Source organism: Sarcophilus harrisii, chromosome 3, assembly GCF_902635505.1.
Source record: "Sarcophilus harrisii chromosome 3, mSarHar1.11, whole genome shotgun sequence".
NCBI classification, from domain to species: domain Eukaryota; kingdom Metazoa; phylum Chordata; class Mammalia; order Dasyuromorphia; family Dasyuridae; genus Sarcophilus; species Sarcophilus harrisii.
In genome coordinates, this window is record NC_045428.1 from 553,622,931 (window position 1) to 553,639,644 (window position 16,714).

At 35.2% G+C, this 16,714-nt stretch overlaps 1 protein-coding gene across 31 annotated transcripts in view; it reads right to left on the reverse strand.

The window, feature by feature from the left end:
* Positions 1 to 16,714, reverse strand: part of EPB41 (erythrocyte membrane protein band 4.1) — a 210,193-nt gene that overhangs the window by 105,818 nt on the left and 87,661 nt on the right. For 29 of the 31 annotated variants that reach the window (XM_031962426.1, XM_031962422.1, XM_031962425.1 and 26 more), the window contains exons 2-3: positions 7,316 to 7,793; positions 3,639 to 3,851 (exon numbers count right to left, since the gene is read on the reverse strand). In XM_031962426.1, the coding sequence (XP_031818286.1) occupies positions 3,639 to 3,851; positions 7,316 to 7,786 (684 nt within the window). In that variant the 5' untranslated portion in view covers positions 7,787 to 7,793. The remainder of the gene's footprint in view (positions 1 to 3,638; positions 3,852 to 7,315; positions 7,794 to 16,714) is intronic. The other 2 variants (XM_031962445.1, XM_031962435.1) reach the window with 1 other exon arrangement.

The following is a 16,714-nucleotide window of genomic DNA, read 5'->3' on the forward strand; positions in this document are numbered from 1 at the left end:
AAACCAGAAAGCAGTTTGGTAGAAACTAGAAAGAAATCAAAATTTCACACTATATACCAACGTAAGTGATTAAATGTGAGTATATGATTTAAATATAAAGAGTGTTCTCATAAGCAAATTAAAAGGAATACTGAAGAAACTGTCATATTCATGAACAATCAAACAAGAGATAGAGAGGTCTGCAGGAAGCAAAATGAACAATTTTAATTACCGAAAAATTAAAAAAAAACTTTTACACAGACAAAACTAATGCAGCAAAAATAAAAGAGGCAGATATATGGGGGAAATTTTTTGGAGCAAGTTTCTCTGATAGTCTATTAAGAAGACATAGAGAATTGCACAAAGACAGCCTGATAGGTTTTGAGATATCAATTCCTAGAGATATCATTGAAATTAAGATTACAAATCCATTTGATTATCTGAAATAAGATATTTGTATAGTAGAATTTTTGATAACGATAGTGTCAGAATAGAGTTTAGTTCACTTGTTTAGATCCTAAAACAACATAATGATAATAATTTCAGAGTCCCAAATTCAATTCCTATATGGAGTACAGCATTTCTTTAGGAAGACGTCTAGTGTAAAACTAGTATAGAACTGTCTTGGCCTTCTAGACCTGTCTTGGTCTGTTATGCTCTAGAAGACATGATCTGTAATCTTTACGTCAGGTCTTACATGAGTACTCAACACCCTCCCAACTCTCCCAGCATCCTCTCCCCTATGATTGAAGGGCTGGAGGATAGAGCACTTAACTCTTCCAACTGCCCTTCCCTTAGAAAGGGCAAGACCTAGAATTTCTAGCTCATCGTCCACATTTCATCTGCACCTCTGCTTGATTTGAATTCCATGAAAAGGTAATCCAAATAGTTCCACATTCCCTTCTTTCTGGCTTCTTTTTGTATATAGTCTCCTGCATTAGATTCTAAGTCACTTGAGAGTGGTACTGTCTATTTTCTAACTTGTATCTCCAATACTAATCACAGTGCCTGGCACATAGGAAATACTTAATAAATGTTCATTGAATTGACATGACATTTCTAAAAAGACTTAAGGTTAGACTAGATATCTCTAACATGAAGAAATTAAGGGAAACCTTGTTTCCTCTAAGTAGAACAATCAAGACCTGTGCTATTTGTATAATTCTTGATAATCCATTAAACATTAATATTTCACCTCTCAGAATACTCTGAAATTTTCTACAAAATCTAATATTCAATATTATTTAGAACTATTAATTTTTGAGTTTGACTCCCAGACTGCTCTGCTCTATCCTCCCTCTTATCATTTGATTCTATCTACCCTTTGATTCCATTTCTTCAAGATTGTAGAAAGTTTTGTTTTACTCCCACCTATTGAGAGATTCTTGCTATCCAAAACAGACTTGGAATTTGCATTATGTTTAACTTGTGAATAATCAATAAAGGAAATATGCCTTGATTAAACATCAATAAAAGTATTGTTGGATTTTTTTAATGTGTTGCAGATCAGAAATTCTTAACTTATTCATCAGAGACTCCACTGACATGAAGGTGCCTATGAATACCTCAAAATAATGGTTTTAAAAAAATATTCATAATAGGAATATATGTTAAATTTCATTTAAGGAAACTGATGAATAATAAAGCCATAATTTTTGTTCCTCTAGCCGAGTTCATGGCCCCTAGTAATCTATTCAGAGCCCTCAAGTTAAAAACTCTTGGTATAGTAAAAAGAGTCTTTGGGATAGGAGTCAGAAGACCTGAAATAAATACTCAGTCTTACAATCCTTATTCCTACTACAAAGACTAACTATATTATTCAATTAAACAAACCCTTATTAAACACTGACAGCATACTGTGCCAGGATCTCAAGATTCAAAAAATAAAAATAAGGATCTCTACCCTTACAGACTCGATTTAATGCCATCAGTCTGCTGTGCATCATCATCTCATTTAATTCTCAAAACAATACTAGAAGGAAAGTGCTGTTTTTATGCTCATCCCCATTTTATAGATCAAAACACTGAGGCTGAGAGAGGAGTATCTTGCCCTTGGTCAGCCAGCTAAGAATTATCTAAGACTGAAATGAAACCTAGAGAGGCTTCCCAAGTCCAGACCCCATGTTCAGTGCACTGTCCAGGAGAGGCACATGGAAAGGAAACAGAAGATAATGAATGGGTCACAGAGTTAAGGAAACAGCTTAAGGATTCATCATGGCAGAGATGGAGGGGTACAAAGAAGGTGGTGAACAGAGAGAGGGAAGAAGAAAGGGTAAGAGAAAGGAGAGACAGAGAATAAGGGGGAGAAAAAAAGAAGGGAAGTAGAGACAGAAAGGAAGGGGGGAGAAAAAGACAGAAGGGGAAAGAGGTAGAGAAACAGACAGGCAGACAGAAAGGGACTGGAAAGGAAGATTAAAGTTACCATGAAAGAATATCAAAATTAAGAGGGGAAAGGGACCTTATCAATCAAGGCCAAAGGGTTTCCCTCAAATGATTTGAATATCTATCACTAAAAGGTGCTAAAAAGGCAGAGGATTTAAACTTGAATTCACATTCTAAATTCTGTACAGGATCCTTCCAATATGTTTAATATTTTTGAAGCCCCAAAGACTTCATAAAATGGTAACATTAAAGGTAGGATACAGTTGGACTATTCCCTTTTGTAACTTGCAGCAAATAATTGCAAATACATCAAGAATATCTTAAAGTTAAAAATTATCTAAGTCGGTTTAAATTAAGTATTCAAGTAAAAATAAAATGCTTCATCACATCATCAAGTCTCTGTGTCAGAGGTTTTTAAGAATGCTTGAAAATCTCAGATTCTAAGGAAAACAGATTCAACAAATATCAAAATGCATTAAGAAAAAAAGAGGCTTTCTCCATGAAACAAGTACTTAAGTGTTTATACATCATGGCTAATTTCTATGAGCCATGACTCAAAGGACTAATTGAATGGCAAAATGCACAAAAATAGATGGCAAAGAGCATAATATGTAAAAGGAAGATGGAGATAAAAGAAGATTTTAATTTAACCACAATTAGACATTGTAAGCTGCCACAAGTACAGCAGAGGAACACAGGACCTGGGAAGCTGAAGAATGCCTGTGCCACTAACTAGGTGAATTCATTTCATTCTTTCTGAGGATAACTTGAGAGGAATGGACTAGATGCTCTCCAAGTTGATTTTAAGTGTCCAATTTGGTAACAGATGATTTTCTGAAAAGAGCACTATTCTGTGGATCCTCCTACTTCTTGCACATGGACTTTGATGTTTTTTAGTGAGAGGCATCAACCTATTGCTAAAGGGAATGAGTAAGAGAAATTCTGAATACAAATTGGATCCAACTTTAAAAAGATGAATTTATTCTTGGCAGTCACCTTGCTATCTAATCCTTTCATTTCCAAATCCAATTTTATACATACCACTCAGCTAGCTCTACAACCAGTAGACACCTGAACACCAACCATAAATCCATAGGCCCAGGAAAGAAAAACTGCTTTGGCGATTCTCATTAAACAGAATCTCTTCTTTGGGTGGAAATTGTTTACTTAACCTTGCAGCACTGAAGGATTTCTGATCTCTATGGAACTGAGAGCGGGGTGGGGGTGGAGGGAAAGGGGGAAAGGGAGAGAGAAGAAAAGAAAAGACATGGACCCACCTCCACAACACACTCATAAACTGTGTCATCCAGCAAGGACACCTTGCAGTACATGTTTCGGTGTCTTCTGAGAGCTTTCTGGGAAGGCCCGAGCTCCTTCTCAGTTTTTGGTTCCACACTTTCTTTTTTCACTTCTATGTTGGAGTCTTCCTCAAGTTCTTCTCCTTCCTTAGTTTCAAACTCTAGATCTTCTCCATGTTCTTCCTGGGCAGGCTGCAGACCACAACATAACCAAGTTAGAAAGTGAGATCATTCGTAAAATATATTGTACTATTACTAATAACAATGCTTTGAAGAAAGCAGGAAAGAAGATTACAACAAGACACAAGACTGTGATGTACAGGCTAGAACAAGCTATCCATCAACCATTATAAAGCAAGCACTGACTCTGTGCCAGGGTGTGGAAAGACAAAGACAAAGAAGTAGTCCCAGCCTTGGAAAAGCCCACCTTCTAATGGAGAAGAGATATCATATACCTATACAAGGATCTATGTAACGAAATAAAATTTGGATGAAGTTTCTAGTAACACACCTGGTCCTCATCAGTAAAAGCCTACAGAAACTGGCAGAGAGCTCTGTCTTATAGCAGCCTATGAATGTTTGCCCTGGAATGCAAGATTCACAAGATATACTACCTCACTAAGTATTATCACTTCTTCCTGTTTCTACCCCAGCCATCAAGAGAAGAAGTGACTGTGGAGGGAGGACCACCTTCCTCACCAACCCACCAATTCGAATTATTGGCCAAAGGTCACCAAGTGAAAGACTTAGAGGCACCCCTCACAATCACAGGTCCTGATTCCACCCAGCCCTTAAAGCCATCATCCTGGGAAGCAACTACAGAGGAGATACAGCCTGGCAGCTGCTGCCGCTGGCATAATTATGCAAGACCCAGGACAGAAAATTTTTCAGAGTTCAGAATTAGAAACTGATATGTAGGAATGAAGAAAACAAAGCAATAAGCATTTAGTATAAGACTACAAAATATCAGGTACTATGCTAAACACGTTATAATTATTGCTTCATTTGATCCTCACAACCTCAAGGGTAAGTGCTATTATTATTCCCATTTTACAGTTGAGGAAACTGAGGCAGACAGGGATGAAGCGATAGCCAGAAATCTGCTTTGCCTCTGCACCCTATGGGTCATCAGACTTTTCTATCTGATCTGCAGCTGAAAGCTTTTATATGTGTTGTCTCCACTATTAGAATGTGAATTCCTGGACAAGGAGCTGTCTGATTTTTCTGTTTAAATTAATTTGGTACTAGGACACAGGAAGTGTCACAATGCAGTAAATGTTTTTTTTTAAATAATAGGTTTTTATTTTCAAAATATATGCAAAATAGATTTCAACATTCACCTTTGCAAAACCTTCTGTTCTAAATTTTTCGCCCTTCCTTCCCTTACACCTTCTCTCAAATAGCTAGTAATTGAGTATATGTTAAATAGATACAATTCTTCTATACATAGTTCCATATTTATCATGCTACACAAGAAAATTAAGATCAAAAAGGAAAAAATGATTTAAAAAAGCAAGCAAACAACAACAAAAAAGGTGAAAACACTATGTTGTGATCCACATTCAGTCCCCATAGTCCTCTCTCTGGATGCATATGGCTTTCTTCATCAAGTCTTTTAGAATTGGCCTGAATCACCTCATTGTTGAAAAGAGCCACATCCAGCAGAACTGATCATCTCATAATCTTATTGTTGCTGTGTACAATGTTCTCTTGGTTCTACTCACAGAAAATGTTTAATAAAACTTCTTCTTTCATTCACTCTCCCAGGTATGTCTCTTCAAATTTCCCTAGGGTACTTTGGTCTCTCTTTTACCTGTTTCTCCTTACCTTCTACTTACTTATTCCTAAACAAATTATATCCCCCTAGTGCTTAATACAGTGATTTACATACAACAGGCACTTGATACACACTCAATCTAATTGAATCTGCTCCATTCTCCAGTGCTTAGTATCTTTTTTCATTGTAGTGACTATCCTGATTTCAGCATTAGGAATTAAAGAATTCTTATGTTCTAAGTTTCCCATGTCATTAAACCTCATGAAAGATAGATAATAATTGTTTTATGGCATAAATCAACATCTATAGAATTGTCAAAACTACTTATCTATGGATAGTTATCAATTAGCTCTTTCCTTCCCACCAAGTTTGCTACCTATAATCAAGTATCAAAGAAGAACAGGATTTCAATTAAAACTTCCCAGGTTTCCTAAGAAAAGCAATAAGCCATTTCCAAGTTTTTCAATATAAGTTTACCTACATAAAGCAAGGATAATAATGTTAAGGGTCCCTGTCTTTGAACATAATATATGATGAAGAACTTTCCCTTTTATATAACTTTACAGCTCATGATACATTTTCTTCATAATAACCTCTCCCCAACTGGTTCATATTTTAAAATACACTTTATAATCAATGTTCATGTTCTGTCCATTTCAAAAAATTCCTGAGGAAAGAGCCTATTTCCTTGGTCTCTGTAGCCATAACACAATGCTGGCATATGGAAAACTCTTAATAAATGTCTGGTAATAGTGCCATTCATTGGTTGGGGACAGACATGAAGGGCAGGAAAAGTCAAAAATAAAGATGATTCAAAAGCAAAATATACCAATATAATCAGTGAGCACAATAAGCACATGCATACAGGCTCTAAAGATAATATTCATAATATTCTCATATCCTGAAAAGGGAATTTCTCAGAGTAATTTTCAATTTATATATATAAAGTTTTACAAGATGAAGAATTAGAACAAAGAAGGTTTAAAAAAGTGTAATTTCCAGAATATAATCTGGATTGTCCACATTTTATTGAACAAATAAGCAAAAACATACTCACTGCTCTAATTTTATGCTATTATATCAATGAGGTCTTAATCTATGTTATAAAAAGAGAGCAGAAAAGAATATATACCAAGGAGGAAAATATGGATTCTCCAAGATCATGTAATATTGCCTACATTCCAAATGGGGAAAAAAGATAAATAAAGGCATCTCACCTCTTTTTAGGAAGGCATGACACTATTCTAATATCTTTAAGTACATTTTACTAAAAAGACCATAATATAAGTATCCCATTTTCACAATCTTCAAATAATATAAATGCCAGACCATTCACTTCAAGATCTAGGTTGGGCTTTATTATCTCTGAAGAAGCATTTTATAGCAATAGGTAAAGATTCTTAATAATATTTGAGAAAAATTTATTTCTTGATGTTACTGAATTTCCATCAAATTATATTGTATTTAACTTCTACAAGATAAAGCCTCAAATATTTTAGATTACTCTATTTAGTGTCAGGGTTATCTGACTAAGAAGTAGCCAGTAAAGAATACTAGACTTAGAATTAGGAAAAAAGTGAATTGAAATCAGACTATTTCAGTGATCAGGGCAAGCCCTCCCCTTCTCTGGGCCTCAGTTTCCTTTCTTAAAACAAGGTTGTTACTAAAAGGCAACACCTGCTCCACCTTGGCTTATTCTATTTCTTGTGATGACCCAAATGAGCTAATGAAGGTTAGCTCTGAAAATTCAAAGCACCATAAAAATTCCAGCTATGATTATTAAGTTAATTAAGAAGTAAGCCAAACAAGATGCTTCCAGATAATGAAAATCAATGACATTTGTTATCTTCATTGTCCCTGACTCTTCCCCATTTCTTACCTGTGTTTCTGCACTGCTCAAAGAATGAAGATCCAAAGATGGGTCTGTTTTAAGTTCAGGTTCAGGGGCAGCAATGGGGGCCTTTAAAAGGATTTCTTCATCAAGACCAGCTCCAAACTCTGTTTCTTTCTGACTCCTCTCTCTCTTATCCTTAGCTAATTCTATTTCTTTGCCTTCATCTTCAGAGACTTGAGATTTAGGCCTCTTGAGAAAAGAGGAGAACAGTCGGGACAGGCCTCGGCTTTCTGATGGCCGCTCTTTGTTCTTACTCAAGTCCTCGTGGGGGGGAGTGTCACCATTGGAAGCCTTCTGCTTCTGTTCAGAATGATTAATCCCCTCAGTTGCCTTCTGCGATGACTCCTCCAGCTGAGCCTCTTGTGTTCCTGCTCTAATGGCTCCTTCACCTTCTTCCTTCTGCTGTTGGTGTTGCGGATTCTCGGCCTCAGCCACTAGGCCTTTCTCTGTGGTCATGATGGAGCTGTTAATATAAAGTATGGGGAGAAGGGAACATTTAACAACAAGTTTTAAGTTAAAGATGCTACTATTGTTATTCTTGTTACTATTACTAATGGTCAAACCTCAAATAAAATCTAAGCATCGAACTCCAATTTGTTATGTATCTATTATTATCAACAAGTCACAGTAGCTAAATATAAATTTTTGCTTTAAGTCATATAAATAAATTCTCATCCATGCCTCTTATATATAAACTAGTATGCCTCAAGCTGGTAATGGCACACAGAAGGACAGGGTCACTTAAAATCAGATTCAGATCACACAGGATTAGAGTTGAAAAGACCCTAACATCAACTACAAGCCTCTCAAAAGTCCCTGAGAGACTGGGTAGCATTCACAAGCTAAAGGGAAGTCAATGGGAGAGCTGAGCTTAGTATTTGTACTCAGGCCTTCAGAATTCCTCACCACAAGGCACTTTTCACTATTAGCTTACCCTCTACGTTCCTTATGTACACATTCTAGGAAATCAAAATACAAATATAGGAAGATTTTTAATATTTTGCAGCAACTCAGTTTTCCCAAATTCACACCCCAAAGAAGTGATATGCAGTTACATAGTTTCTATTTCTTCAATTATCACTTTGTATAAACTTCTTAGAATAACAGCAAGAAAACATAAATTACTATCATTTAATATCAGATTTGCTAACAGAATGATGCAAATATAATTTCTGCAAAGGTTAATTCTGTTGCTAGGTAAAAATACCAACCTCTAGCCACTTTCAGAAAGTACTTAATTTTGATGTTTTTAGAATGTAAAATCCTTTGTTTCCAACAATTTTATTTTTAGGATATGATCTATATTAGATAAGAATAAAATCTAGAAGACAGATGTTGATACTCCATCCTTTTAGGAGGGACAGTTTTTACATTTTACACATAGCAAACTTGTGGCTTTCTAGTTTCTTGATTTTTCGATTACCCAGGTATCATAAAAATTCACAACAAATACAGTAGGAAGGCAGAGAAGGGGGTATAGAAAATAAAGGATTAGAAGAAGATAAAAAAGAAAAGATAGTAATGATTTCTAACCCTCTTTCCAGGTCTGAGATACTATCAATCTACCAAATTTGTAATCTGATCAATGAAGAAATAATTTATAACAGCCTCTACAATTTTTACCTGCTTATCATCCTCTAAAAAAGATAAAAAACTGGTTTTAGACTTTTGATTAAAGTTGGTACATTGAGAGTAGGCAAAGGGCATAATGTGAATAGTTTTACTCTACCCTCCTAAAAACAATGTTGTATGACAAGCACAACTGTGCTTGTAACAAGCAATACTTTTGATAGAATATCATTTTATGACAGCAACTCTCCTTTTCATAGACTCGGGTTGACTCCACATCTGACCTTGCTCAAATGGAATTGGATCAAACTATTTTCCCCTTTTTGCTAGTCACAAGTGAGTACTTGATTTTATGCTACACATAGGTGGATCATTGTTCTCTTCTGTTGTGTTTTTAAAGAATGAGTGTTACTTTCAAAAATGTGCAAAACTATAGAATTTAAAGCGTACAGTTCAGTAATGATTGGAGATATTACAACATCTGTTGATGTGGGGAAGTCAAGAATTTCAAGAATTATTCAAGAATCAATAATGAAATGGAAAGAGGATCAGTAATGTAGACCTAAGAAGTGATCAAGCACTGCTGTGAAACAGCCCAACTAAATGCTGAAAAAACAAGCAAAGGCTTCTAGAGGGAATTTATAGCTGGATGATTTGTTATTGATTCCTCAATAGTGCTACAGAGGCATCTTGAAATTAGAAGAATAGTAAGATCATTAGAAAAGCAACTGCTAATAGATGCTGTGAAGACATGTAACCAACCAACAAGCATTTACTAAGCACCTACTCTGTTGCAGAGTTAGAGATTAGGAACAGATAAATTTTTTTTTTCTAATGAACGTAACTTTTTAATTCAGTTATATTCCAAAACTAGTGTCTGAAAAAGTCCAAGAAAGCTTTTAGGAACTAGCTATATTTTCATCAGACTACAAAACTTGTACCCAAAAAAAGGTTTTGAGTTTTATTTTCAGTGGAATTAAGAATCTTGTCCCTTTGGAGAAAATGATGAACTGATAAATATGTTGGTATACTAAGAATTGTTCCATTATTTAGAAATTCTGAAGTGGAGATAGGAGATAGGCTACCTGCTAAGCACCAGAGATACAAAGAAAGTAAAAGAACTGCTCCCAATGAGCTCATAGTCTAGTCTAATGAGGAAAACAACAAACAAACAATTGTATGCAGACAAGATATATAGATATAGATAATAGTAAATTAAAGGCAATAAACAGAAGAAAAGCTCTAGCATTAAGAGGAGGAGCAAGAAAATGTAATTTTAGCTATAACTTGAAGAAAGCCAGGGAATCCCAGAAGTGAAGATGGAGAGAAAGAGGATTACAAATATAGAATACAGTAAGTGAAAATGTTCAGAGTTGGGAGACTGAACTATTTTGCCTGAAGAAAGCAAGGAGGGTAAGTTCACTGGATCACAGAGTGTGCAGAAGAAAGTAAAGGTGTAAGAAAAAATACAAAGGTAAGAAGAGTCCAGATTAAGAAAGGCTTCAAATGGTAAACAGAAGATTTTTATATTTAATTCTAAAGATACTAGGGAGCCACTGGAGTTGATTAAGTAATTATATGGCATGGTCAAACTTGACCTTTTAGTAAGATCACTTTGACATGAGTGGAGGATGAACTGAAAATGGGAGAGACTTGAGGCAGGGAAACAACCAATAGTCCAAGCATACCTCTGGGGAAAGATGATAAAGACTAGAGGTGCAGAGCAAGACATATATATAACATACAGACAAATACAGTTGGTGTATGGATTTAATTTTGCTTAACTATCTGCTACAATATGGTGGTGATGGAATGGGTTAGTAAGAAAGGACAGATAAAGTAAAGAACAACAAAAGAAAAATAAAAACAAAAAGTTCAGAAGGAAACACAAACAGGACAAAATTAAAGTTTTTTGAAAAATTACATGCAACAGAAGTTCACAGTTTAAAACAATCTTTTTTTTTTCCTGAGGCAACTGAGGTTAAGTGATTTGCCCAGGGTCACACAGCTAGGAAATGTTAACTGTCTGAGCTCACATTTGAACTTAGCTCCTCCTAATTTCAGGGCTGGTACTCTATCCACTGAGCCACCTAATTGCCCCCATAATCCTTTTTTTTTCTATGTATTGGAATTTTTGTGATTATGCTAATCTCATGCTTTAAACCCTTCCTATATAAATGAGTATGTAGTGGGGTTTTTTTTTTCTTAATGCATGCTCTGGGAAGATATTTGCTTAATTAGTTTTTGAGAGGGTTTTTTATTTCAGTTCTGCATAAAAAAAGAACCTTCATCAAGCTCCATCTCATTCATAATTCTCTCAATCCTAAAATTATATCATATGTGGTAATAAACCTATAACTGTTTCTAACAGTGAGAGCTTGGTGACACTAGTCAAATAAGTTTTATAAAGCCAAGAATTGAGTAGGGTAGGTTATTTTATTTCTTTTATCCCCCTCCAGAACCCAGTATTGTAGGATGCTCAATTAATGCTTGCTATTTAGCATGTTATAGTTTCCCAAACAGCATTACTGGCACCACTAAAGGCTATTCCTTTAAAATCTACAAATTCTGAAACTACTATAATAATTTTAAGGCTGTTGAAAGCTAAGTAATTTGTCATAGCTTACTCAATATTCATTTAACCAACAAATAATTTGAGCAACTACTCTATGCTAATATATGTGAGGAATATAAAGAGTAGAAAACAAACAGTCCCTCCTTCTAATCCATTAGTAAAAATAAGACATACACACAAATAACTATGATAAAAGGAAAGATAAGATGAATGATTACAAATTAAGCTGGTAAATGAGGGCTGAGAAAAGAAGGAATATGGACTTGGAATCAGAGCTGAGTTCAAAGTGCAACTCTGACACTTAGTTGTGTGATAGTGAGTTAAAACCTCTCTGGACTCCAGATTCTTCTTTTGAAAAAAAGAGGGAAAAAATCTCAAATACCTACTTCACAGGGTTGTTTTCAGGATCAAATGAGATAATGCACAGAAATTGTTTCGCCATTCTTAAAATGCCTGCTTGACAAGACAGGAGAAAATATGATCAAAGAGATGGTAAAAGAGGGGTAAGATTGCCAGAGCAGGAAATAGGGAAAGAAAGACATTTCAGAGGTCCAAGAAGATTCATGGAAATAGTTAGTGCAAACTTTAATTTTTACAGATGAGGAAACTCAAAACTTGGAAAATTCAGTCTTAAGATACAACAGATAGTTAATAGCTGAGCTCCTTCTCAAAAGCACTTTCTAAAACACTTGTCATCATAATTCCCCAAGGAGTTTAAGAAACACTTTTTGTTTTAAGAGACATCGGGGTAAGGGAAGGAATTTTATATAAGAATAGGATAAGGAAAAGAGTGGAATATAACATTCCTTGCCATATGCAAGAAGAATTCCATTCAAAGTGATGGACTAGGTATAAATATGCTCTCAAAATTAAGAAATCTTACATAATCAGGGACCAACCAATATCCATTTTCTACATTCTTCTGATCAGTTTCAACCTCCCATATACATTTTCAAGTTCCATCAATAGCAATACTATAAAGCAAGTGTTTACGCATCAGGCAACCAACTTTCATGTTTGAAAATAGACACTGATCAGTTAGTAAACATTAAACACTTCCTATGTTCCAGGTATGAGGAAGAGCCAATGAACAGACACTGAGTTTGGAGTGTCATTGAATTGCAAGTAGGTCAGTGGAACTAGATCAGAGAGTACATGGAAAGGAATAAAGTGTAAGAATGCAAGAAAGGTAAAAAGGGGCCAGGTTGTAAAGATGCATCAAATGTCAGAGGACTTTCTATCTGATTCTGGGAGTAATAGGGAACTATTGACTTTAAGGGGGTGATAAGGCCAGATCACTGTTTTAAGGAAAATCTCCCTGGTAGTTCAGTGGAGGATGGACTGAAGCAGAGGGAAAGATCTGAGGTAGGAAACCCAGGTAGAAGCTATTGTAATAGTCTAGGGGAGAGAGGATGAGTGTTTCAACTCATATTATGGTTGTATGAGTAGAGAGTATATGAAAGTATATGAAAGATGTGAAAAGAGAAAAAAGATTTGACAACAAACTGGATATGTGGGATAAATGAAAGTAAGGAGTCAAAGATGAAACCAAGTTCATGAGTGTGGATAACTAGATGAGAATGGTGATTTCCTTAAGTAAACAGAGGGAGAGTTTGGGGAGAAAAATAATGAGGACATAATAAATTTGGTATGCCTATAGTGCAACCTCCAGTTTAAAAAGTCCAACAAGCAGATGGAAATAGAAAAAATGGAACTCCAGAAAGAGTAATATAGATTTATAAACCTGGGAATCATCTACAAGAAATCATTTAACATTTATGAGAGTTAACAACATTGCTACCTACATAAGCGATTATAAGGAAGAAAGAGTCTAGAAGGACAATTTATAACTATAAGAAACCACAAAGCAGATAATGAAGCAGCAGTTAAGACAGGTAGAAGGAGAACCAATAATAAAATATATTTAAATATAAATATATATTGATAACTATATTTCAACATAATTGATTTTTTTGTTATATATTTCAAAACATTCTGATGATGTCCATAGGCTTCATTAGACAGCCAAAAGGGTCTAAGACACAAAAAGAGATCAAGAATTCCTGCATTACAGACATTCATAAAGAGGCTGGACCACCAGTATTAGAGGGGAATTCCCATTCAGCTAGAATTGGACCAAATGACAAGGAGGTCCCATCTAGCTGTCAGAATATATGATTCCATAAGTGACAGACTTTTTTATTTTATTTGTGACATTGAGGCATGGGGAAAGAAATAAATATTTACATAGCATCTACTATCTAGCAGGCATTGTGCAGAGTACTATACAAATATGTCATTTTATCATAGAAATTTTTTTTAACCTAGAAATTTTTCTAAAATGTCATGTCCCTCCTAGATGACTTAGAAACACTTATTTATTCAATTCAATCAACATTTAGAAAGTACCTATTACGCATTAAATATTTATGGGGAAAACAAAATCTGTTATGTATAAGGCATTATTTTACTATTGTAGGGTAACAAAGACAAAAAAATTAGCCCCCAAAGCTTTCAAAGACCTTTTATTTTCCTTGTGGGGAGGAGATGAAGGAATGGAGAAGGAAGAAGTTAGGACAAGCATGAACAGAGTGTACAATAGACATACAAGAAAATGTTAAATTAATGTAAATAATAATGAAACAAAGCTGGAAAAGTAGATCGAAGCCAGATAGACATTAAAGTTCTCTACTAAATTTCTCTATTGTGACATAGAGATTAACCAACACTCATGAACATCATGCCATCCAAACATGAAGTCTGGCAGGTCCCACCAAGCTAGAAAACTTTAAGAGTGTGACTTAGCAATGGACTATGTGTGTCAGTCATGGGAAGTAGCTTAGCTAAATATAGAGAAACCCGTATAGCCTAACTAATAACAAAATGAGGAAATTTTAGTCACAATAGCTTATAAGACTATGTACCAAAACAGGGAGAGATTATAATATGTACTTGTAATGAAAAAAAAAAAAGAAACATTTCTATGAAATAAAAAATCTTTCTATTAAAAAAAAACATCTAAAGAAATATTGCAGTCTTTTTTTTTAAAGTAGGGTTCTCTAACCATGTCAAAAAGTTAAGCATCCTTCCAAGTCATTATTAATCAGAGAAATGCAAATTAAGACAATTCTGAGATACCATTACACACCTGTCAGATTGACTAGAATGACAGGGAAAGATGATGTGGAATGTAGGAGGGGATGTGGGAAAACTGGGACACTGATGCATTGTTGGTGGAATTGTGAATAGATCCAGCCATTCTGGACAATGATTTGGAACTATGCTCAAAAAGTTATCTAACTGTGCATACTCTTTGATCCAGCAGTGTTACTACTGGGCTTATATCCCAAAGAGATTTTAAAGAAGGGAAAGGGACCTGTATGTGCAAAAATGTTTGTGGCAGCCCTTTTTGTAGTGGCCAGAAAGGAAGCTGAGTGGATACCCATCAATTGGAGAATGGCTGAATAAATTGTGGTATATGAATATTATGGAATATTGTTCTGTAAGAAATGACCAGCAGGATGATTTCAGAAAAGCCTGGAGAGACTTACATGAACTGATGCTGAGTGAAATGAGCAGGACCAGGAGATCATTATATACTTCAACAACAATACTACATGATGATCAATTCTGATGGACAAAGTCCGATTCTTTTTGTACGGCAAAATAACTGTATGAACATGTATACATAAATTGTATTTAACTTATATTTTAACATATTTAACATGTATTGATCAACCTGCCATCTGGGGGAAGGGGTGGGGGGAAAGAAGGGAAAAGTTGGAACAAAAGGTTTCACAATTGTCAATGCTGAAAAATTACCCATGCATATATCTTGTAAATAAAAAGCTATAACAAAAAAAAGTTAAGCATCCACTATTCTGAATGATGTATATCAGAAAATCCAACAAAATCTCATTGAGGACCGTGCTACTTCTACCTTCCTCTCTCCTAGAGAAAAATCAGTTCCTGTATTCATATTTCAAACAGAAAGACTATCTAGTCAACAATTTCTTCTGATATAATGATTTTGACTTAACTTGAACCAAAAGTACAGCAGCAAGTAACCACCATACAGAAAGTATCTAAGAATATCATCAATATTTTAAGATCAGCACAAATTAAATCTAACGTTTTCTGTCTACAAAGGAGGTTTAGTCAAAACTCTGTGAGATACTATTCTTACCTTACCTCCTTTTTATTTTCATTCCATTACTGAAAAGCCCAGAATAGTTAGAGAACCACCTTCTAGCTGCCTGATTAACAGGATTAAAATGGTCATTTTAATTTCCTTTCATTCATGTTCACTATCAGAACATAAAACTACACTTAGAAGATAATTTAAAGTTAGGTTTCTTACCCTGAGGTCTACTTTTTGTTAACATGTTAGTAACTTTCTTTCAATATAAATGGGTTTTTTTTTTGGTAAGTCTTTTATATTTTGTTGTTCAATTTAAAACATTATTCTGTGAAGGGGGCCAGTCTTTACTAGACTACCAAAGGAAGTCTGTTGTGTCTGCAGCACACAAAAAAAAGGCTTAGAACATCTGCCAAGTTTATCTGGTCCAGCCCTCTCCTTCTATAGGCAGGGAAAGTGATGCCCACAGAAAGAAAATGAAGTAATTTAATCCAAGATCACACAAAGAGTCAAATAACGCATGGCCAAACTTGGATTGGAACTGGGGCTCCTGGCTCCTAATCTCATGATACTTCTTTATTACAAAGTCTATTCCCAAAACTATTATGTACCCAGAATTTTGAGAGATAGAGAAGGTTAGGAAAAGAAAGGTGATTGAGGAAGATAATCGATAATGACTAAATGAATGAAAAATGTATTTCTTAAGGGTTTACTAAGTACGAAGAACCTTGAAAAACAAAGTGCAAAGACAATTCCAGGGCCCTAGAATCTTATCTTCCAAAGTGAAAAACAAAATATAAGCAATGGCCCTGAAAGAGCACTGTGACTCAGACAGTTTCAAAGATGGTGAATAGGGCCACTGGTAAATAGATACCAGCTCATTTAGGAACCATTAGTAGAGCTGATTTTTTTTTCAAGCTTCTTGGTTTCAGAAAGGGGTATAGGATAGAGTAGGAAGTATCTGGATAGCCTACAGTGTGAAGTATGGCCAGGATTTCCTGAAACTGCTTCTACCAATCAGAAGAGTAAGGTGCTAGGTGGGAAATTCCCCCAGGTGTGCTCTGGGGAGGATAGGGGAACAAAGAGAGAGGAGGGGAGGAGG